Source organism: Hemiscyllium ocellatum, chromosome 24, assembly GCF_020745735.1.
Source record: "Hemiscyllium ocellatum isolate sHemOce1 chromosome 24, sHemOce1.pat.X.cur, whole genome shotgun sequence".
NCBI classification, from domain to species: domain Eukaryota; kingdom Metazoa; phylum Chordata; class Chondrichthyes; order Orectolobiformes; family Hemiscylliidae; genus Hemiscyllium; species Hemiscyllium ocellatum.
In genome coordinates this window covers 55,088,364-55,113,713 of record NC_083424.1, presented here as the reverse complement: position 1 = coordinate 55,113,713, position 25,350 = coordinate 55,088,364, and the positions used below count along the sequence as shown (strand labels likewise).

Here is a 25,350-nt window from a genome sequence, read left to right as displayed (position 1 = left end):
GACCAGCCCACCGACCCCTCCTACACAATGATCCACCCACCGACACCCCAACACAGTGACCTGCCCACCGACTCCCCCTACAGTGACCTACCACCGACTCCCCTACAGTCATCCGCCCGACTCCCCCTACACAGTGACCCGCCCATCGACTCCCCGACACAGTTACCTGCCCACTGATTCCCCCGACACAGAGACCCACCCACCGACTCCCCCAACAGTGACCTGCCCCCTACACAGTGACCTGCCCACCGACTGCCCCTACAGTGACCTGCCCACTGACACCCTATACAGTGACCTGCCCGACTCCCTGTATAGTGACCCGCCCACTGACTTCCCTATAGTGCCCATCCCAACTCCCTATACACAGTGATCTGCCCACAGACTCCCCCTACACAGTGAGCTACCCACCGACTCCCTATACATCGTGACCCGCCCACTGACCCCTCCAACACAGTGACCTGCCCACCGACTCCCTATACAAATTGACCCGCCCACCAACTCTCCCTATACGGACCTGCCCACCGACTCCCCTACACAGTGACCCGCCCACCGACTTCCCCTACACAGTGACCCGCCCACCGGCTCCCTCTACACAGTGACCCGCCCACCGACTCCCCCTACAGTGACCTGCCTGCCGAGTCCACCTACACAGTGAACCGCCCACTGACTACCTATACATAGTGACCTGCCAACCGACTGCCCCTACACAGTGACCTGCCCACCGACTGCCCCTACGCAGTGACCCGCCTACTGACGCCCCCTACAGTGACCTGCCCACCGACTGCCTATACACAGTGACCCACCTACTGACACCCCCTACACAGTGACCTGCCCACCAACTGCCCCTACACAGTGACCTGCCCACTGACACCCTATACACAGTGACCTGCCCGACTCCCTATATAGTGACCCGCCCACTGACTCCCCTACACAGTGACCTTCCCAACTCCCTATACACCGTGATCTGCCCACTGACGCTGCCTACACAGTGACCTGCCCACCGACTGCCCCTACACAGTGACCTGCCCACCGACTGCCCCTACACAGTGACCCGCCCACCAAGCCCCCCTAAACAGTGACCTGTCCACCGACAACCTATACAGTGACCTGCCAGACTCCCTATACACAGTCCTGCCCACCGACACCCCCTACACAATGACCCACCCACCAAGCCCTCCTACACAGTGACCACCTCCCCCTACACAGTGACCTGCCCACCGACTCCCCCGTGCAGTGACCTACCCACCGACTCTCAATACACAGTGACCCGCCTGACTCCCTACACAGTGACCCACCAACCAACTCCCCGAACACAGTGACCCGCCCACCAAGCCCCCCCTACACAATGACCCGCCCACCGACTCCCCCTACACAGTGATCCGCCCACCGACTCCCCCTACACAATGACCCGCCCACCGACTCCCCCTACACAGTGACCCGCCCACCAAGCCCCCCTACACAATGACCCACCCACCGACTCCCCCTACAGTGACTCATCCACCGACTCCCTCTATGCAGTGACCCATCCACCGACTCCCTCTACGCAGTGACCCATCCACCGACTCCCTCTACGCAGTGACCCGCCCATCGACTCCCACTATGCAGTGACCTGCCCAGCAACTCCCTATACAGTGACCCGCCCAACGACTCCCTCTATGCAGTGACCCATCCACCGACTCCCTCTACGCAGTGACCCGCCCATCGACTCCCACTATGCAGTGACCTGCCCAGCGACTCCCTCTATACAGTGACCCGCCCAACGACTCCCTCTATACAGTGACCCGCCCATCGACTCCCACTATGCAGTGACCTGCCTACCGACTCCCCCTACACAATGACCCACCCACAGACTCCCCCGACAGTGACCCGCCCACCGACTCCCCCAACAGTGACCTACCCACCAACCTCCTACACAATGACCCACCCATCGACTCCCCCTACACAATGACCCACCCACAGACTCCCCCTACACAGTGACCCAGCCACTGACTTCCCCTACACAGTGACCTGCCCACCGATACCCTATACACAGTGACCTGCCCGACACCCTATACAGTGACCTGCTCACTGTCTCCCCCTACACAATGACCCGCCCACCGACATCCCAGACACTGTGACCTGCCCACCGACTCCCCCTACACATTGAGCTACCCACCAACTCCCCCTACACATTGAGCTACCCACTGACTCCCTATACAAATTGACATGCCCACCGGCTCCCGATACACAGTGACCTGCCCACTGACTCCCCCTACACGGACCTGCCCACCAAATCCCCCTATACAGTGACCCACCCACCGACTCCCCTACACAGTGACCCGCCCACCGACTTCCTCTACAGTGACCTGCCTGCCGAGTCCACCTACACAGTGAACCGCCCACTGACTACCTATACATAATGACCTGCCCACTGACTCCCCCTACACAGACCTGCCCACCAAACCCCCCTACACAGTGACCTGCCCACCGACTTCCCTTACACAGTGACCCACCCACCGGCTCCCCCTACACAGTGACCCGCCCACCGGCTCCCCCTACAGTGACCTGCCTGCTGAGCCCACCTACACAGTGAACCACCCAGTGACTACCTATACATAGTGACCTGCCCACTGACTCCCCCTACACGGACCTGCCCACCAAATCCCCCTATACAGTGACCTGCCTGCTGAGCCCACCTACACAGTGAACCACCCACTGACTACCTATACATAGTGACCTGCCAACCGACTGCCCCTACACAGTGACCTACCCACGACTCTCAATACAAGAGACCCGCCTGACTCCCTATGCAGTGACCCGCCCACCAACTCCTCCAACACAGTGACCTACCCACTGACTCCCCCGACACAGTGACCTGCCCACCGAGCCCCCCTCCACAGTGACTCTCACACCAACTCCTTATACATAGTGACCTACCCACCGACTCCCCCTACACAGTGATCTGCCCACCGACTGCCCCTACACAGTGACCTGCCCGACACCCTATACACAGTGACCTACCCACGACTCTCAATACATAGTGACCCGCCCACCGACTCCCCCTACAAAGTGACCCGCCCACCGACTCCCCCTACAAAGTGACCCGGCCACCGTGCACCCCCTCCACAGTGATCCACCCGACTTCCTATACACAGTGACCTACCCACTGACTCCCCCTACACAGACACCTGCCCACGGACTCCCTATACAGTGACCTGCCCATCGACTCCCCCGACACAGTGACCTGCCGAATTACCCCACACAGTGACCTGCCCACTGACTCCCCCTACACAGTGGCGCGCCCACTGACTCCCCCTACACAGTGGCGCACCCACCGACTCCCCCTGCACAGTGACCCGCCCACAGACTCCCCCTGCACAGTGACCCGCCCACCGACTCCCTATACAGAGTGACACGCCTGACTCCCCCTGCAGTGACCCGCCCACTAACTCCCTATACAGAGTGACACGCCCGACTCCCCTGCACAGTGACCCGCCTACAGACTCCCCCAAAAGTCACTTGCCCACCGACTCCCCCTAGTCACCTGCCCACCGACTCCTCCTACACAGTCACCTGCCCACCGACTCCCCCACACAGTCACCTGCCCACCGACTCCCCCTACAGTGACCCTGCCCACCAACTCTCCCTACAGTGACCTGCCTGACTCCCCTACACAGTCACCTGCCACCAACTCCCTCTACACAATGACTCGCCCACCAACTCTCCCTACACAGTAACCTGCCCACCAACTCCCTATACAGAGTGACCCGCCCACTGACTCCCCTTACACAGTGACCCGCTCAATGACACCCCATACCCAGTGACCCGCCCAACGACTCCCCCTACACAATGACCCACCCACCGACACCCCCGACACAGTTATCCGCCCACCGACTCCCCCTACACAGTGACCTGCCCACCGACTCCCCCTACACAGTGACCTGCCCATCGACTTCCCCTACACAGTGACACCTCTACAGTACCCCCACCCACAGAGGGACCCTGCCATCACCTTCTGACCCCTCTACATAGAGAACCCCAACACTTAAATATGACATATTTTGTTTCTAGCTGAAAATGTGTTGCTGGAAAAGCGCAGCAGGTCAGGCAGCATCCAAGGAGCAGGAGAATCGACGTTTTGGGCAGGAGCCCTTCTTCAGGAATGAGGAAAGTGTGTCCAGCAGGCGAAGATAAAAGGTAGGGAGGAGTGACTTTGGGGAGGGGCATTGGAAATGCGATAGGTGGAAGGAGGTTAAGGTGAGGGTGATAAGGTGAGGGTACTAGGCCTGAGTGGGGGTGTCGGCGGAGAGATCGGGAAGAAGATTGCAGGTCAGGAAGGTGATGCTGAGTTCTAGGGTTGGAACTGAGATAAGGTAGGGGGAGGGGAAGTGATGAAACCGGAAAAATCTGAGTTCATCCCGTCTGGTTGGAGGATTCCTAGGCGGAAGATAGGGTGCTCTTCCTCCAACCGTCGTGTTGCTATGGTCTGGCGATGGAGGAGTCCAAGGACTTGCATGTCCTTGGTGGAGTGGGAGGGGGAGTTGAAGTGTTGAGCCACGGGGTGGTTGAGTTGGTTTTCCGGGTGCCCCAGAGGTGTTCCCTGAAACGATCCGCAAGCAGGAGGCCACAACAGGTGCAGCGGATGCAGTAAATGATGTGTGTGGAGGTGCAGGTGAATTTGTGACGGATATGGAAGGATCCCTTGGGGCCTTGGATGGAAGTAAGGGGGGAGGTGTGGGCGCAAGTTTTGCATTTCTTGCGGTTGCAGGGGAAGGTGCCGGGAGTGGAGGTTGGGTTGGTGGGGGGTGTGGATCTGACGAGGGAATCACGAACAGAGTGGTCTTTTCGGAACGCTGATAGGGGAAGGGAGGGAAATATATTCCTGGTGGTGGGGTCTGTTTGGAGGTGGCGGAAATGATGACGGATGTTACGATGTATATGGAGGTTGATGGGGTGGTATGTGAGGTCCAGTGGGGTTCTGTCCTGGTGGCGATTGGAGGGGCGGAGCGGGAAGTGGAGGAGATGCAGTGGAGGGCATCATCGACCACATCTGGGGGGAAATTGCGGTCTTCGATGAAGGAGGCCATCTGGGTTGTGTGGTATTGGAACTGGTCCTCCTGGGAGCAGATGCGGCAGAGACAAAGGAATTGGGAATATGGGATGGCGTTTTTACAGGGGGCAGGGTGGGAGGAGGTGTAGTCTTGGTAGGTGTGGGAGTCGGAAAAAAGTGATGTTTGTGATTAGATTGAACAGTGTGCTGGTAAATGCTTCGAAGTTACATTGGGTGATGGCAGTCCTAATAGTGGAACGTTATGCACTTTTCTCTACGTATACCTTTAGGTATGAGACTGTCAATTTCAATGTAGCTTCAACAGCAAGCCACTGTTCCAGCTTGAAACCACGAACATTCTTATCAATCCCTCTTCACTATTTCTGTTATCTTTCAAGCAGGTTTACATTGTGAACGCTGATTACCACTTGGGGCACATTTCACCAGCTGTTACCAAACCAAACGATGACTTAATATGTGCCATTGCAATGAATTTGCTAAAGCAGTGTTGATCATCTATGTGGCTACTATTGTGCTACACGTCTCACAATGTAACAAAGAACTTGCTGAGATCTCCAGCCACCAATTTGGTGAATATTAGATGAAATAATTTTTGTTCGGGTTCCTCATACAACAATTAATGGTGTTTTTGTTAATTTGATGCCTCCACCCCATGTGCAGTGGAGAGACTCAAGAGCCAGACACTTTCACACAATTGATCTAATCAGGTAGTGAGACTCACCGTAACAACTCAATGTGCACCAGCCCATACAAACACACCCACAGTCAATGTACACATATGTGCATGGATGGATGGACACATACACACTCTCAACTTGTGAACAACATTTTATAAATGGACATCCTTCAGCTGCCAGCAGTTAAGTACTACATCTTTGATTTGGTGACTCATTCCAAATAATTCTAATTAAACTGGCTGGGATTTTATGAGATGCCAGCTGTCAGACTGGAGCTGAGCAGATACAGAGGTAACACTGCAGTTTCTGCAATGATCTGGAGAGTACATTGAATGAAGCTGCCAGGAAGCAGGGCCCTTGAACTGTATCTGGACATTTTGCATATTGGTACTGATGCTGGTACCAATATGCAAAAAAGTTCCAGGACTTAAGAAATTAAATGAAGTACTGTAAAAAGACAGTTTACGATAAATTTGCATTAGTCCTTTGCACGGTCATGTATATTTGACTTTAACCTAAAACTATTAGATACCCACCCAGAAATTATTAGGATTTGCAATTACTCTCAGAGCTCTTGGTAAAGTTGCAAGAATATCAAGAGTTATAAAATAATTATAGTATAATTAATAATAATTACAGTCTGGTGTAATTATAATGACAGACTGTAGAGGGAAGAAAAGCAGCAGAAACTGCCATGCTTGTGGCTAGCAGGTATAAGACAGTGGAGTCGAAAATTATGTTGTTGGAAAAGAACAGCAGGTCAGGCAGCATCTGAGGAGCAGGACAGTCGACGTTTCAGGCATAAGGCCCTCAGCAGGAATTGGGAAGGTAGCTGGGAGATAAATAGCAGGGTGGGGTTGGAGGTAAGGTAGCTGGTAAGGCGCTAAGTAGATGCAGTTAGTGATAGGTCCACAGGGAGGGTGGAGTGGATAGGTGTGAAGGAAGATCACAGGTAGTCTAGATCAAGACAGTAGTGCCGAGTTGTAGAGTTGGATCTGAGATAAGGTGGGGGGAGGGGAGATGAGGAAACTAGTGAAGTCAACGTTAATGCCATGTGATTGATGGGTCCCAAGGTGGAAGATGAGGTGTTCTTCCTCCAGTTGTTGGGTAGCTTGGATTTGACAATGGAGGCGGCCCAGGACTTGCATGTCCTTGATGGGGTGGGAGGGGGAGTTGGTCGTTGGCCATGGGGGACATGTAGGTTGCGTAGAGAGAGCACTAAGGAACAAAATTTGACTCAAAGCCACATTTGGAGACTTTAGCCCAGATGAATAAACGTTTCGTCAAAGGAATAGGTTTCAAACAATGTTTTAAAGGTAGAGTAGTGGAGGGGGGAAATTCCAGAGCTTAAGGCACATGAGGAACAGCCATCAATGGTGAAGTTGGACTTGCTTAACAAACTAGAATTGGTGAAGCACAGAGAACAGGATATTGGCATGGCTGTGGGGGATCGGGAGAAAGGGTGGTGGGCACAATTGGAAGAGTCATAGAGTCACACAGCATGGAATCACACCATTCAGTCCAACTCATCCATGCCAACAGATTTCCTAAATTAATCTGTGTGTGGCCCATATCCCTCTAAACCTTTCTTATTCATGAAAGAGTCCAAATGCCTTTTAAATGTAACTGTACATGCATCTACCACTTCCTCTGGCAGCTTATCCATACATGCACCGGCATCTGTGTGGAAAAACTGCCACTCAGATCCCTTGTATATCTTTCCCCTCATACCTTAGACCTAGGCCCTCTGGTTTTGAACCTCTCTACCCTGGGGAAAAGACCAAGAGGTATACGGCTTAAAGAAGTTGTGTCAAAACATAACCCTGGCTGCTAGGAAAAGCAAAATAAACTTTTGCCCTTTCACCCCACCTCCCGTTGAAAAACTAGCTGAGCCTCTGCCTGTCCTGCCACTGCCATGTTCAACAATACACTGCACATTTTAAATGGATGCCTTGGCCACAACATCATTAGTGCTCTGGGCTGTGCACACCAATCATTTTTTAGATTAGATACCCTACAGTGTGGAAACAGGCTCTTCAGCCCAACAAGTCCACACCAACCCTCCAAGTGTAACCCACCCAGACCCATTTCCCTCTGACTAATGCACCTAACACTATGGACAATTTAGCCTGGCCAATTCACCTGACCTGCACATCTTTGGATTGTGGGAGGAAACCGAAGCACCCGGAGGAAACCCACGCAGACACGGGAAGAATGTGCAAACTCCACACAGACAGTTGCCTGAGGCAGGAATCAAACCCGGGTCCCTGGTGCTGTGAGGCAACAGTGCTAACCACTGAGCCACCGTGCCCTCCTTCTGCATTGTTGAAACACTTAAGAAGAGCTGTCATAAACACTGCATAGGGACTTTTCTAAGTGCTATTTGAGAGTTCACAGACTCAGGCAAAGGTGCAGGCTTGTATGTTGTATAACAAAGACTTAAAAAAAAGTATCACCTTTGATATTGGAAGTGCTATTAAGAAGCTGTCAACTGCCCTAGTACACCAGTACAGTCTTTTATACACTAGTTAGCACAGCATTGTTACAGGTCCCAGTATGCTACATTGTTAAAATAATTCACAAATGATAAAATAATACTGCCCAAAAGCAATTACGTTTTTTATAAAAGTATTTGTTTAACTTGAGTCAGCAATTTACATAACTTGCATTGTCAGGGGTGGGATTGCACTGATGAAGGAGGTGAAACCATGTGCTGCTGATAAGATCACAGGAAGTCATCTCTGTTGACAAGGCAGTTTCCACATAGTTCACATCTGCTGGTTCAGATCATAGCACAGCCCTGCACCTGTTCCTTCTGATGAAGTTTAGCGCATTTTATAGCAACCAAAATATCATTGGGAAATCAGATTTCTTCAAATGCCTAGTCACAGTGACAAGCACAGCTGCAGCATGCTTTTATTTATCCCACTTGATGCTTTTCTTGTGATCACTGCACCGGTTCGTATAGTGACTGAGCTCATGTCAAGAGGTAAAGGAGATAGAGGTCACTACAACCTTGCTGATCCAGAGATCTGAAAAGCTCAATTTCCATTGTACTCATGTAAATTTCTGAGAAAGATTGTAAGATGCGAGTAAATAAGTGTTTGCAGAAGGGAGTGTGTGAATGATTGAGAGAGAGGCAGACTGGAGGTGTGAGTGCAAGACAGAGAATGCAGAAAAAAAATGCTGAATTAGGGGACAATATGTCAAAACAATTGAATCAGTACAAGAGGGAAGAGAGCTGAAAATGTGTTGCTGGTTAAAGCGCAGCAGGTCAGGCAGCATCCAAGGAACAGGAAATTCAACGTTTCGGGCAAAAGCCCTTCATCAGGAATTCCTGATGAAGGGCTTTTGCCCGAAACGTCGAATTTCCTGTTCCTTGGATGCTGCCTGACCTGCTGCGCTTTAACCAGCAACACATTTTCAGCTCTGATCTCCAGCATCTGCAGACCTCACTTTTTACAAGAGGGAAGAGAGCGTAACAGTGAACAATACCAATTCTGGGCATGAGTCCATGAGAGCACGTGAGAGTGAACAGGAGTACAAGTGAGACAATGAATGAGATTGAGCCAATGAGTGAAAGAGGAAGCAAATGAGTCAATTCGAGAGAGAGAGTGAACGAAAAGAGCAATGGACAATATGCATGGGTTCTGCCGACATCACGAGACATAGCATCATTATCCATGCATTGATCTGCTCTAGTGCTAGTGCAGCTGTTTACAACCAAAGCATCGCAGCCTTCACTGTACTGCTTTTTATTTTGTAGTGCTCTACTCAACTCTGTGAAACACATCTAGCACATTGACCACAAAACCTCACAGCTATCACATCAGCATAGCCACCCTGGGTTTACATATTTCTGGCAAACAGTGTATTTTCTTTAATCAAGCTGCACTTAGTCATTGGCCTGTGTAATCTAAATACTAACATCATCTTTACACAAGATCCATGAACCCCTCCTGCCTTCAGTGTGTCTTATCAAAAATGGGGAGTTTATCAGTTCTATTTGATGTAATAATGGCCTGACTATCCCTGTTTCATTTCGAACCATGGCTTAGCAAGAATCTGCTGTAATTTAGTATCAAATAGGAAATCTCCAACCGTGGCACAGACTAGACATGACGTAGAATACTGCCACCTCAGACCCTTGACTTTGGAACTAGTTTTGTAAAGGATAACTAGATTGGACAATAGTGCTGGGCTTCTGAAACAAGTTTGCCCTCTTTCTGTTGAGTGGCTAGGTTCTGAACTTCTCTGTAATTATTGCTTCGAAGAGAGAGGAGAGAGAGAGAGAGGAGAGGAGAGAGGAGAGAGGAGAGAGGAGAGAGGAGAGAGGAGAGAGGAGAGAAAGAGAGAAAGAGAGAAAGAGAGAGAAAGAGAAATGGGACACACACACAAACTATAGGAGTACTCGCCTTCCAATCACTCACACTCATTGCCTGGGTTGGTTACCTGTTTTTGTGTTGACGTGGCCATTTGCAGCTGGCAGAATTTCATGGCTTGCTCCAAAGCTACATCCTCATCAACCTAGAAAAAGATTCAAAAGTTAGCAAGAAGAAAATAGACAATGTGAAATACCACAGGAATGGAATCTCATTTCCTTCCCTCAGTGGAAACATCAAATAACAAAGTATAAAATCTCTGTAATACAACATTACAGACCGGTGGACCCATGTAGATCTGTATATGTTCACAGCCAGAACTCAAGAATTGAATAACCGGAAATGTCAATATGTCACATTAAGCCTGTCTACCTCTTCAATTCAATACATAACTCACAATCTCCTTCCTCTCCACAAAGAGCACTAGTTGTTCTTTAAAACCACTTATTCGATCCATTCCAATGCCCAGTAATCTATTCCATAATTCTCTAATTCAATAAGTGAATCAAAATAAATTACTCTCACTTTTCACACCATTATGAAGTCCAAATACCTGGGTCAATGCTGTTAATTTGCTCAAACAATACTGAGGATTTCAGTTAGATTCTCTTCAACTCTCCTGTTTTTGAATGGAAACAGGCATAACTTTCAGAATTACTTACATTTCCAGTAGTTGGAATCAACTTCATTGCCCTCTCTCTGCATGCTCCTTGGGCAACATGATCTGATCCAATGCCTCAGGAGAGCAGAAACCAAATCAATCTCCACGCATAGAAAAATGTGAGTCACACATCAGCATGGAATATTACTCCTTATGGAAAATATCGTCATTGTATCCCTCTGCATTAGAGGCAATTGGAGGGGCTAAGCACGATGACCCCTTGAAAACAGGCATACTTTTCATGACAATGAATCAGAGTGTGGCACATCATCTGAATGATTTCTGCATATACCAGCACTAACTGTATCATGCACTAGCTGTATGGACCAGTACGGGTCATGGTTACTTGTTAACATTGCTTCATACTATCCTGTGAACAATAGGTGACTGTGAAAGAGACTGTAGACACGCCTTTACTTTTATTAGTCACTCTTGGGACATGGACATCACTGGCTGGCTAGGATTTATTGCCTATTCCTAGTTGCATTTGAGAAGGTGTGGATGAGCTGCCTTCTTGAACTGCTGCAGTCCATGTATGGTAGGTAGACCCACAATGTCCTTAGGGAGGAAATTTCAGGATTTTGACTCAATGACACTGAAGGAACAGTGGTATATTTCCAAGTAAGGGTGGTGAGTGGCTTAGAGGAGAACTTGCAAGTGGTGGTATTTCCCTGTATCTACTGCCTTTATCCTTCTAGATGGAAGTGGTCATGGGTTTGGAAGGTGTTGTCTAAGTAGCCTTTGGTGATTTTCTGCAGTGCATCTTGTAGTTAGTACACACTTCTGCCACTTGCCTGGATGGGTGCAGCTCCAACAACACTCAAGAAACTTGACCCCATCCAGGACAAAGCAGCTTGCTTGATTGGCACCACATCCACAAGCATCCACTCCCTCCACCACTGTCAAGCTTCTGGAGTGTTGTTGGAGCTGCACCCATCCAGACAAGTGGGCACTCCTGACATGTGCCTTGCAGATGTTGGACAGGCTTTGAGGAGCCAGGAAGTGAGTTACCCATTGCAGAATTGAAAGCATCTGACCTGCTCTTGTCGTCAGTGTGTTTATACTGTGAGTCCAGTTGAGTGTCTGATCAAAGATAACCCCCAGGATGTTGATAGTAGGGGATTCAGTAATGGTAACACCATTGAATGTCAAGAGGTGGTGGTTAGTTTGTCCCTTATTGGAAATGGTCATTATCTGGGAGTTGTGTGGCATGAACATTACTTGCCACTTGTCAGCTCTAGTCTGGATATTGCCCAGATCTTGTTGCATTTGGACAGGATTGCTTCAGTACTTAAGGAATTATGCTGAAAATCACTGGTATGTCACCATGTCACCAGTAGCTCATCTCTGGGTTTGCCATGGTGATTGAAATACAGTTGCTACAGCAGGTAGCTACAGGATAAAGGGCATGCCCATTATACACAGCATCAACTTACATTCCTTGTGCTGACACATTGTGAAATTCATTCTGCTTCTGCTAATGATAAAGTTGGCACACAGTACCAGCAAAGTCATGTACATGCAACCACTGGCTCCTCTACCATATACCTTGCAAATTCTCATGCTCGCTTATCTGCGCGACTCTGACAAAAGGGAATACAACAAAGTTATCGGCCTTTGAATATAGTGTTTCAGTGTCCTGCCTTACTCAACAGTGGACAGTGAGATATTACTCGCATCTCCAGCACAAACCTGGAAGAAGCCAGATGCAGAGACTGGCAATGCTATCCTACGTGGACAGATGTCAATGAATATAAAATGGCATTAGGCATAACTCTGCCTCAAAAGCATACATCTGAAATAGAGGCACCAACTTGGATCTCAAAAGACAATTGCAGTATTGAGGAAACAAGAGCCACACAGCCAAATTTGGCCTCTCAGATCCTTCAACACTAGTTACATATGAGCAATTCGCAGAGATTTGAACTGGATTTGCAATGTGACAAAGACCATACATTGCCCCACTGATAACACTGTCCAATTGTTAAGATTGCTAAATTGTAAACGTTAACATTGATCGTGGATCAGTGAATTGCAGCCTTACCACTCTCCCCACCATGTCAGCTAGTCAGTATTACATATTCCACTTCAAAGGTGAGAGCACTCCCATCTCGAGTGAAGCTCCATTGCAGAACTGAGGGAGTTCAGCGGAATAGGAAATGATATTTTATTTTCGATAGGCTGTTAAACTGAGAGGCTATGGATTTATTTCAAAGGCAAGCAGGGAAGTTATTCCAAGTCAGGGAAGTTATTAACTCAGCATCAGCATTATTTGAAAAACTTGGGTCATTTCCACATTGCTGTTGGAAGCTAGATGTATAAAAATTGGGACACAGCAGTTCTCATTTCCTGAGAAATACTCCTTCTATAATCAGCAGGTAGCTATTCCCTAAACCGCTATTACCTCTAGGAGGGACAGGTGCACAAAGTGATCTCCAACCCAGTCTAACCAAGAGAAAGGTGAGCTAAGAATCCAGATAACTAACTGTGAAAGAAATCTAATAAATAAATTAATATTGAGCTTTTGTTTTGAAAAACTGAACCTCTGTTAATAACCCAGCCATGACACATATGAAGCAACTGAAAATGTGTTGCTGGTTAAAGCACAGGAGGTCAGGCAGCATCCAAGGAACAGGAAATTCGACGTTTCGGGCCAGGATTCCTGATGAAGGGCTCTGGCCCGAAACGTCGAATTTCCTGTTCCTTGGATGCTGCCTGACCTGCTGTGCTTTAACCAGCAACACATTTTCAGCTCGGATCTCCAACATCTGCAGACCTCACTTTTTACTCTTACATATGAAGCGACTGTCGGCCACTCAGCCCATCGGCCATGTGATATGATCATGGCTGATACAATTCTTCCACATGCCTGCCTCTCACGTCCTTGGCTTATCGTGAAGCTGTAATCCTGCTGTAAATTACTAGTTGTATGAGGGAAGTAGTTGAGAGCTCATCCCCTGAATGACGTTGTCCTCTGCTGCTCAATTCTTCTGAATTGCTTAATTGAAAAGATCAATGTCCCAGTTACACATAAGATCTCTGACACCTAATTGCATATTCCTCTGCACCACTGACATTCAAATGATAAGTTTGTAGTTACCTGATTTTTCCCCCTACTTTTCAAGATGCGAAAAGCAGAACATGTTGTTTAGTTGCTTTATGATACAATGCTCTACAGTCTGCTTACAAAACTGACACACTACTATCAGAGCTTCCTTCATCTTTCTCTTGTACAACAACCAGTTCTTAAACTCCATTCAGCTCCTAGCTATCCCTACCCTCCATATCCTCTCCATCTCTGCCCATATCTTTGGGCATTTCCCCTTTCCGATATCAGCAAGACCAAAGCTATTTCAGCAGCCACACTTCGCTGACACTGACTTCATTAACCTTGCTGTCTTTTGCTGCTCACTGCAAAAATATCTGAGAACCTGAGGCATGATGTTCAAACTGAGTTACATTTCCTTCCTCAAACCTGTTGCAGTGCGAAGATCATATTCTTCCACTTCAAAAACCATGCCAACTTGGAGTCTTTTCTCCCTTTCCCTAGGAAATCAGGTAAAAACATTATCAACTCATGGTCCAACTTTTTGCGTGTTTTCTTGAGCTGAATGTGCACCATGCTTTACAGCTTGCGCCAAACACGACACCCAAATCCTCAGCTGTGTAAAGCTACATACCTTCATAGGCCCCATTTCCATGGTGCACTGGCTCCTGTGCTCAAATAAAGCAATTTGAATAAAGCATCACCCTCATCAATAACCTTGCTACACATTACTTTAGTGAACTTCACATGCTATATATTTACTCTATCATTTTCCAACCCTTGGCACCTTCTGGTCCCTCGAGTTTTGCAGACGGGCACATTTCAAAGTCCATGACTACATGCTGAGGGACACACTAAAGCTTGGTTCAGCTGCCACCAAGGTGCAGTGGGAAAGATCACTGTCTAAGGGCTTCCTGCAAAGTGGAATGGTGGCCCCATACAGTTCACAGATCCCCTCCCCCATTGCCCCAAAATCTTTGTAAATATCTTTCCTGCATGAGTTTAAAAACTCCCGTTTTCACAATTGCATGGAAGCTCTGTGAGATGTGAAACTCCAACATCATCTCAGTGCATCTTTTTTCACTCTGCAAAGACTGTATGGAATGGATTCAATCCATCATAGAATCCCTATAGTGTGGAAACAGACCTTTCGGCCCAACAAGTCCACACCGACCCTCCGAAGATTAACCCACCCAGACCCATTCCCCTACCCTATATTTACCCCTGACTAATGCACCTAAATCTATGGGAAATTTAGAATGGCCAATCCAGCTAACCTGCACATCTTTGGATTGTGGGAGGAAACTGGAGCACCCAGAGGAAACCCACGCAGACATGGGGAGAATGTGCAAACTCCACACAGACAGTCACCCGAGGCTGGGATTGAACCCAGGTCCCTGGGGGTGTGAGCTAGCAGTGCTAACCACTGAGCCACTGTGCCATCCCCGTGGGAACCATGAGAAAGTACTTATAGACAAACTTTTTATGAATAAAGTACATTGTTGCAATAAGAAAAACAAAACTCCCCTGGTCCCTCACTTCATCCATTCCACTGGAATCCTCATTGCTTTGGAACTCTGTTTTATTCCAGAAAGCCAACAGGTGACTGATAGAACTGGAACACATACATGTATTTCTACTTACAAATACCCTCCAGCCCCAGGTTCAAGCTAGGTCCATTTGCTTTCTAAATACATGAACCAGCTTGAGCATGCTACAACACAACACTGACCATCACAGAACTTCTGGCCCAATGTAGGGACACTACCACTCTGCCATAAAACCCTCCCGGGTCTATTTGCAGGGAATCAAGTGGTTAATACACATCTGCAAACAATTAAACAGAATTCAGACTGCTTCCATTTTAACATCTCCACAGTATTTTCAAAAGCTCTCTGAACACCTTTTCCTTTGACTATGTTTTTGCTTTTGCAGTTGATACCCACTATGTTGACATCATAACAGTGAAACATCTACCTGCCTCAAAACTACAAGTGGCCATTTGTGCATTACTAATGAGCAATGCACTGGATGTCAGAGTCAGTGCAAGTACATAGGGTGTGGTTAGCAGATTATATCAAGCAACATCCTTTCAGGTATTCAAATGGCCAAATCACTGACCATGTTCAATCACCCAGTGGTCGATTAGCTCATTTGTAACGCAGTGATGCCAAAAATGTGGGTTCAATTCCTGTACCAGCTGAGGTATGGTGACCCTTCAGTTAAACCACCACCTGTCATCTCTCTCTCATGGGAGTGCAGCTCTATGATCTGGTAGAACTACGACAACTTGCAGTCAGAGGACTGGAAAACGGCTAATGTAACACCCCTGTTTAGGAAGAGAGACTGAATACAGCAAATTATAGGCCAGTTAGCCTGGCCTCGGTAAGATTTTAGAGGAGATTATTAAGGACGAGATTGAGGAGTACCTAGAAGTGCATGGTAAAATAGGGCTGGGTTAGCACTGCTTCATCAAGGGGAGACCGTGCCTGACAATCTGTTTGAATTCTTTAAGGAGATAAGGAGCAAGCTAGACAAAGGAAAGCCAGTGGATGTGAACTATTTGGATTTCTAAATGGCCTTTGACAAGGGGCCAAACAGGAGGCTGCTAAATAAGAGAAGAGGCCATGGTGTTAGGGGTAAGGTACTGGTGTGGACAGAGGATTAGCTGACTGGCAGAAAGCAAAGAATGGGAATAAATTGGTCTTACGACGGCAGCTGGTGACTCATGGAGTTCTATCGGGGTCCATGCTGGGACCACAGGTTATACAATAACGACCTGGACGAAGGAACTAAGGGTATTGTTGCTACATCTGTAAATGGTGGGACAGGTAGTGTTAAGGAAGCTGGGAGGCTGCAGAAGGACTTGGGAAGGCTAGGGGTGAGCAAAGAAATGGCAGATGGAATACAATATGGGAAAGTGTGGCATCAAGCACTTTGATCAGAAGAGTAGAGGCACAGACCATTTTCTAAACAGGGAAAGGCTCAGAAATCTGAATTACAAAGGGTTTTGGGAGTTTAGTTCAGGATTCTCTTAAGGTTAAGATGCCGGTTCAGCTGGCAGTTAGAAAAGCACATCAATATTAGCATCAATTTGACAGGGCTGGAGTACAAGAGCAAATATACACTGTTGAGGCTGTATAAAGCTCAGTCAGACCATATCTAGAATATTATGAGCACTTTTCGGCCCTGTATCTAAAGAATGCTATGCTGACATTGGAAGAGGTCCAGAGGGGGTTTCCAAGAGTGACCCTGGGTCTTGATAGGCTTGTCACATAAGCAGCAGTTGAGGACTCTGGGTCTGTACACAATGGAGTTTAGAAGGATGAGGGATGATAGAGTCCTAGAGATGTGCTGCATGGAAACAGATCCTTCGGTCCAACTCGTCCATGCTGACTCCTGATCTCATTGAAACTTACAGAATACTGAGAGGCTGAGATAGAACGTACTTGGAAATACTTGTTTTCACTAGTAGGGACCAGAACCCAAGGACACAGCCTCAGAATGAAGGAACGGCACTTTAGAACTGAGATGAGGAAGAATTTCTTCAGCCAGAGGGTGGTGAATCTGTAGAACTCATTGTCACAGAAGGTCCTGAAGGCCAAGTCATTGAGTGTTTTTAAAATAGAGACAGACAGGTTCTTGATTGGTAAGGGGATCAAGAATTAAGGGGAGAAGGCAGAAGAATGGGATTGACAAACATATCGGCCACAATCAAATGGTTGAGTAGACTCAATGGGCCGAATAGCCAAAATCTGTTCCTATATTTATGACTTTATTTTGCAAAATTTAGAGCAGAACATCCAACCTTAGATGCAATTCTGAGATTGGGAAGACAACACTTGTTGCACAATCTCCATATATTAAAAATTACACAAACGATTTAAGATTATCAGTCGTGCTAGAAGTTAGATACATTTTTATGCAGGGACCCATCCTCTGCAAGAAAATGGAACACATCCAGGTTTTGCACCTTTCTTGAATTAACTAGAGATGTTGGGGATAATACTTCCCCAGCACATTCTTCTTATAGTAGCAGAATTCACTTGCCAACCAATCAGCAAATTTTTGTTTCCTTTGAAAGTTGGCATTCTTGAATTTGTTCGTGCACAATATGAAAAGTTTCTTCAGCATGTCTCTTTTTTTGCATAAAACTAGAGTATTGCTGAAATCAAAGAAATATAGGATAATTCTTCAGCTCCTGGAGCAGAGACCCAGCTGAGCACTTATTAGTAATAATGGAGGCTGCAGCTGACAGTTCACCGAGACGACAATCATCTCCATTTGACTGTTTCTCCACTCACTCTGCACACAATATTTTGCTGATGTAACTTACCTTTACTTTATGCAGAGATTTAAAGTGATCTGCAAAAGAATCAGGAACAATGTGAGGAAAAACATTTTCAGTCAGTGAGTAGTTAGTTTGGAATGCACTACCTGGAAGTGTGGTCGATACAGACATTCAATAATTGATGAGCTAAATGGTCTCTTTTGGCACTGTAACACCTCGGTGATTCTATGATAGTCACTGGCATCAGTTGCTTGAGTCCATACCAACATTTTGACCACATGGATCCTCATTTCTTCAAAAACATGGGAAAATGGACATGGTTTATATTCCTGACGGAGATGCTAAAATTAAAATTAAATTGTCGGAACCATTTTTTTAAAAAAGGGTGCCATCATGCACATGTGACTTCCACTCAAGTGTTCAACACCACATGTTATTGTGTTTGAAAGTAACAAACCCCCTGGCAAGCAAGCTTGGGATCCACGGCAAGATTGTGTGGTTTTAAACAAGGAACAGCAGGCATGCCATTAACCAGCTGTCACAGCAAGAACAATTTCAGAACTTCTCTCTGCACCAGAGAGTTGAACAGAAATATTTTCATTGATAAATGCTATGGAGGTAAACATTATCATGCTTTTCCAAAGAGTCAGTTGAACATTTAAGTTATGTTCATTTGCAAAATAATGAATTTCAGAACTGGAGGCAAAATGTGTTACTGGAGAGCTAATTAGTTTAAACAGGAAATAGAAGGTGCACAGATCACAAGTTATAGATCTAATGGCATGATCGTTGTTGCAATTTTTATAGCCATATGTTAAAAATTCACAGGAAAACCATACAAGCAAAGTCAAGTTAGGCAAGTATTTCTTTACAAAGTAAACAGTTTGAGAATGCACATTAAAGGAAATAAATATGATCTGAAGACCATTGAAGAGACGTGGTTTCAGAATGACAAGTCTTATACTTGTCACTGTCTTAGAAGGGCAGCCAACATCATCAAAGATCTCTCCCACCCCATTTATAATCTCTTCCAACCTCTTCTGTCAGGCAGAAGATACAAAAGCTAAAACACATATACCACCAGATACAAGAACAGCCTTTTCCCTGCTGTTATTAGACTTCTGAACAGATTTCTAAATTCTAAATTTAATGTTGATCTCACTCTTTGTGCACTTTCTCTGCAGCTGTAACAGTGTATTCCTCACTCTGTTCTATTACCCTCATTCACTCTCTATGATATGATGGGCCTGTACCGGATACAAAACTTTTCACTTTACCTAGGTACATGTGACAATAGTAAATCAAATTATTGGAGCGAGAGAAAGAGTAGGAAGATCGGTAAAGGTGGAGGAACAGGGCTTTAAGGATGGCAATTGTGGAAAAAGATACAGGTGATGTTTGTTCAGATGAGCAAAATGAAGAATCATTTTGAGTAGGGATGAGGAATAGCAGGCGATCTGCACCAGATCAGTACGGTTGCACAGTGGTTAGCACTGCTACCTCACAGCGCCAGAGACCTGGGTTCAATTCCCGCTTCAGGTGACTCTGTGTGTGGAGTTTGCACATTCTCCCCATGTCTGTGTGGGTTTCCTCCCACAGTACAAAGTGTGCAGGTTAGGTGAACTGGCCATGCTAAATTGCCTGTAGTGTTAGCTGAAGGGGGAAATGTAGCAGAATGGGACTGGGTGGGTTGCTCTTCGGTGGGTCAGTGTGGACTTGCTGGGCCGAAGGGCCTGCTTCCACACTGTAAGTAATCTAATCTTGACTTGGAAATACATCAGGCATAAGCCCTACATCAGACATTAATCAACCTACAGCATATGGACTGCAGCTGTTCTAGGGCAACTCAGGACAGGCCATAGGGTCAGCCATAGGCTCCACCCCCATTCCCCCCACCATCACACCCACTCCAGGTACTGGCTCCGACCCCACTCCCAGCTCCACACCCACACCAGACCCCAGCTCCCAGCCCTGCCGAGTTTTCACCATCCCTCCAGACCTCCCCCTCACTGAGTAAAAAGTGAGGTCTGCAGATGCTGGAGATCAGAGCTGAAAATGTGTTGCTGGTTAAAGCACAGCAGGTTAGGCAGCATCCAAGGAACAGGAAATTCGATGTTTCGGGCCAGAGCCCTTCATCAGGACTAACGATCAGTCTTCAGCAAAGGACTCACCTTCATCCCCCTCCGTCCACGCATCAATGAATTTAATACACACCGTGACATCGAACAATTCTTCCGTCGCCTCCGCCTCCAAGGTTACTTTCACAATCAGGATTCCTGCCCACCTTCTGAGGACCCCTTCGCCCACCTCCAACACACTGCATCCACCTGGACACCCCGCGCTGGCCTATTACCTGCCCTCGACTTCTTCATTTCCAACTGCCGCTGGGACATTAACCGCATCAACCTGTCTATTCCCCCCCCCCCAGACTCTAGCCTCTCACCCTCACAACGCGCAGCCCTCCAATCCCTCTGCTCCAATCCCAACCTCACCATTAAGCCAGCGGATAAAGGGGGCACAGTGGTAGTCTGGCGCAATGACCTGTACACCGCTGAAGCCAAACGCCAACTCGAGGACACCTCTTCCTACTGCCCCCTCGACCATGACCCCACCCCCCATCACCAAACCATCATCTCCCAGACCATACTGAACCTCATCACCTCAGGAGATCTCCCACCCACAGCTTCCAACCTCATAGTCCGGGAACCCCGCACTGCCTGGTTTTACCTCCTTCCCAAGATCCACAAGCCTGACCACCCTGGCTGACCCATTGTCTCAGCATGCTCCTGCCCCACTGAACTCAGCTCTACCTACCTCAACAGTGTCCTATCCACCCTAGTCCAGGAACTCCCAACATACGTTCGAGACACCACCCAGGCCCTCCACCTCCTCCAAGACTTCCATTTCCCCGGCCCACAATGCCTCATCTTCACCATGGATATCCAATCCCTCTACACCTCCATCCGCCATGACCAGGGCCTCCAAGTCCTCCTTTTTTTTCCTCTCCAGACGTCCCCAACAGTACCCTTCCACCGACACTCTCATTCGTTTGGCCGAACTGGTCCTCACCCTTAACAATTTCTCCTTTGAATCCTCCCACTTCCTCCAGACCAAAGGGGTAGCCATGGGCACACGTATGGGCCCCAGCTATGCCTGTCTCTTTGTTGGCTACGTAGAACAGTTGATCTTCCGTAATTACACCGGCACCACTCCCCACCTCTTCCTCCGCTACATTGATGACTGCATTGGCGTCACCTCATGCTCCCGCGGGGAGGTTGAGCAATTCATCAACTTCGCCAACACATTCCACCCTGACCTTAAATTTACCTGGACCATCTCTGACACCTCCTTCCCCTTCCTGGACCTCTCCATCTCCATTAATGACGACCGACTTGACACTGACATTTTTTACAAACCCACCGACTCCCACAGCTACCTGGATTATACCTCTTCCCACCCTACCTCTTGCAAAAATGCCATCCCGTATTCCCAATTCCTCCGCCTCCGCCGTATCTGCTCCCAGGAGAACCAGTTCCACCACAGAATACACCAGATGGCCTCCTTCTTTAGAGACCGCAATTTCCCTTCCCACGTGGTTAAAGATGCCCTCCAACGCATCTCGTCCACATCCCGCACCTTCGCCCTCAGACCACACCCCTCCAACCATAACAAGGACAGAATGCCCCTGGTGCTCACCTTCCACCCTACCAACCTTCGCATAAACCAAATCATTCGCCGACATTTCTGCCACCTCCAAAAAGACCCCACCACCAGGGATATATTTCCCTCCCCACCCCTTTCTGCCTTCCGCAAAGACCGTTCCCTCCGTGACTACCTGGTCAGGTCCACGCCCCCCTACGACCCACCCTCCCATCCTGGCACTTTCCCCTGCCACCGCAGGAACTGTAAAACCTGTGCCCACACCTCCTCCCTCACCTCTATCTAAGGCCCTAAAGGAGCCTTCCACATCCATCAAAGTTTTACCTGTACATCCACTAATATCATTTATTGTATCCGTTGCTCCCGATGCAGTCTCCTCTACATTGGGGAGACTGGGCACCTCCTAGCAGAGCGCTTTAGGAAACATCTCCGAGATACCCGCACAAATCAACCACATCGCCCCATGGCCCAACATTTCAATTCCCCCTTCCACTCTGCCGAGGACATGGAGGTCCTGGGCCTCCTTCCCCGCCGCTCCCTCACCACCAGACGCCTGGAGGAAGAACGCCTCATCTTCTGCCTCGGAACACTTCAACCCCAGGGCATCAATGTGGACTTCAACAGCTTCCTCATTTCCCCTTCCCCCACCTCATCCTAGTTTCAAACTTTCAGCTCAGCACTGTCCCCATGACTTGTCCAGACTTGTCCGACCTGCCTATCTTCTTTTCCACCTATCCACTCCACCCTCTCCTCCCTGAATTATCACCTTCATCCCCTCCCCCACTCACCCATTGTACTCTATGCTCTCTCCCCATCCCACTACCCTCTAGCTTATCTCTCCATGCTTCCAGCTCACTGCCTTTATTCCTGATGAAGGGCTTTTGCCCGAAACATCGATTTCGCTGCTCGTTGGATGCTGCCTGAACTGCTGTGCTCTTCCAGCACCACTGATCCAAAATCTTGTTTCCAGCATCTGCAGTCATTGTTTTTACCATAGGCTCAGCCAGCGATTCCCATGAGTGAAAAAAAAAATTTAAGGTGCTTGACAAGATAGATCTGGAAAGGTTGTTTCTATTTGAGAGAGAATCTAGGGTTAGAAGGCACAAACTCAACATAAGGGGCCCCCCATTTAAGACAGATATATTACCCACTGAATTTGGATGTCTGTTTTTTTGACATTTATGCACAACGGTTCCCAAATTTCTCTACTCTGTAGTTATCTGCAGCCTACTTCCAATTAAACAATATTCAATTCCTCCATTCTTCTTGACAAAGTGGGGTTTCAACATTTTAACAATTAACTTCAAAGGCTTAGCTGAGAGGAGCAAAAGAATAGCTAAATTCATAGACTGTTAAAAGACAGGCTGGATTGTATATTGTGAAGAAGACAAGAGCAATTTGAGGTTGGATATAGATAAGTTGCATAAGTAACCAAAAATCTAGCAATTGGAGTACACTGTGAGAGAATGTGAAGTTGTTCACTTTGGCAGTAAGAGTGAATAAGCAGACTATTACTTCAATAGACATTATCTAAAGTGCAGAGGAATCTAGGTGTTTTTGTGCATGAGTCACAAAGATTTGCTAAAGGAAAGACGTTGTGAAACTTAGGGTTATAGAGATGTACAGCATAGAAACAGACCCTTCAGTCCAATCTGTCCATGCCGACCAGATATCACAACACAATCTAGTCCCACCTGCCAGCACCTAGCCCATATCCCTCCAAACCCTTCCTATTCATATACCAGTCCAAATGCCTCTCAAATGTTGCAATTGTACCAGACTCCACCACATCCTCTGCCAGCTTATTCCATAAACATACCACCCTCTGCATGAAAAAGTTGCCCTTTAGGTCTCCTTTATATCTTTCCCCTCTCACTCTAAACCTATACCCTCCAGTTCTGGACTCCCCAACCCCAGGTAAAAGACTTTGTCTATTTACCCTATCCATGCCCTCATAATTTTGTAAACCTCTATAAGGTCACCCCTCAGCCCCCAATGCTCCAGGGAAAACAGTCCCAGCCTATTCAGCCTCTCCCTGTAGCTCAAATCCTCCAACCCTGGCAACATCTTTGTAAATCTTTTCTGAACCCTTTCAAGTTTCACATCTTTCCGATAGGAAGGAGACCAGAATTGCATGCAATATTCCAACAGTGGCCTAACCAATATCCTGCACAGATGCAACATGACCTCTCAACTCCTGTACTCAATACTCTGACCAACAAAGGAAAGCATACCAAACGCCTTCTTCACTATCCTATCTACCTGCAACTCCATTTTCATGGAGCTATGAACCTGCACTCCAAGGTCTCTTTGTTCAGCAACACTCCCTAGGACCTTACCATTAAGTGTATGAGACCTGCTAAGATTTGCTTTCCCAAAATGCAGCACCTCGCATTTTTCTGAATTAAACTCCATCTGCCACTTCTCAGCCCATTGGCCCATCTGGTCCAGATCCTGGTGTAATCTGAGGTAACCCTCTTCACTGTCCACTACACCTCCAATTTTGGTGTTATCTGCAAACTTACTAACTGTACCTCTTATGCTTGCATCCAAATCATCTATGTAAATGACAAAAAGTAGAGGACCCAGCACCGACCCTTAAAAGGGTTCAGAAAAGATTTACAAGGATGCTGCCAGGGCTGGATGGTTTGAGCTATAAGGGAGAGGCTGAATAGGCTGGGGCTGTTTTCCCTGGAGCATTGGAGGCTGTGGGGTGGCCACAATCAAGAAAGCTAATTGGGCTATCCTTTGTTATAAGAGGAATTGAACATAAAAGGAAGGATTGCTGGAGAAACTCAGCAGGCCTGGCAGCATCTGCAGCAAGAAAGCAGAGTTAACATTTTGAGATGCAGTGACCATTCTTCGGAACTTATAAAAGTAAAGTCTTCTGCTTCTGTTTTACTGGGAATTGGTGAGACTGAAGTTTGAAGATTGAGTGCAGTTTTAGTCTCTTTATTTAAGGAAGCATGTGAATGCATTGGAAGTGGTTCAGAGGAGATTTGCTAGATGGATACCCGAAATGAGTGAGCTGTATAATGATGAGAAGTTGGACAGCTTGCCTTATTTCCCACTGGCATTTTGAAGGGTGAGAGCTGACTTGATTGAAATGAACAAAATTCTGAAAAGTCTTGCCAAGTGGAAGTGGAAGGATTATTTTCCTCTTGTGAGTCAGTTCAGAAGTAGGGATACTGTTTTACAATGAGAGGTTATCCCTTTTGGAACAAGACGAGGAGATACATTTCACTCAGAAGGTTTGGAAGTCTCCGCCTTAACAGGGTGGCAGAAACAGGGTCAGTGAATACTTTTAAGGCAGAGGTGAAGGAATTCTGGTTAGGCAGTGGAATCAAGGGTTATCAGGAATAGGTAGGAATATTGAATTTGAAACACAAATAGTTCAGCTTGGACTTATTAAATAGCAGAACAGGTCCAAGGGGCTAAGTAGCCTCCGTCTGCTCCTATTTCACATGACCATGTGATAACAAATAAGTGCGCACTCAATAGAACGTAAGGAAATCCGAAAGAATTTTGGTTCTTTCAGTATGTTGGCTACCAGGTGCAAATGCAAGTCAATGAGAGTAAAGGT

At 47.4% G+C, this 25,350-nt stretch overlaps 1 protein-coding gene across 3 annotated transcripts in view; it reads right to left on the bottom strand.

The window, feature by feature from the left end:
* The window catches only part of cabin1 (calcineurin binding protein 1), a 519,061-nt gene that overhangs the window by 63,596 nt on the left and 430,115 nt on the right, over positions 1–25,350 (bottom strand). For all 3 annotated transcript variants that reach the window (XM_060843824.1, XM_060843825.1, XM_060843826.1), the window contains one exon: positions 10,180–10,254. In XM_060843824.1, the coding sequence (XP_060699807.1) occupies positions 10,180–10,254 (75 nt within the window). The remainder of the gene's footprint in view (positions 1–10,179; positions 10,255–25,350) is intronic.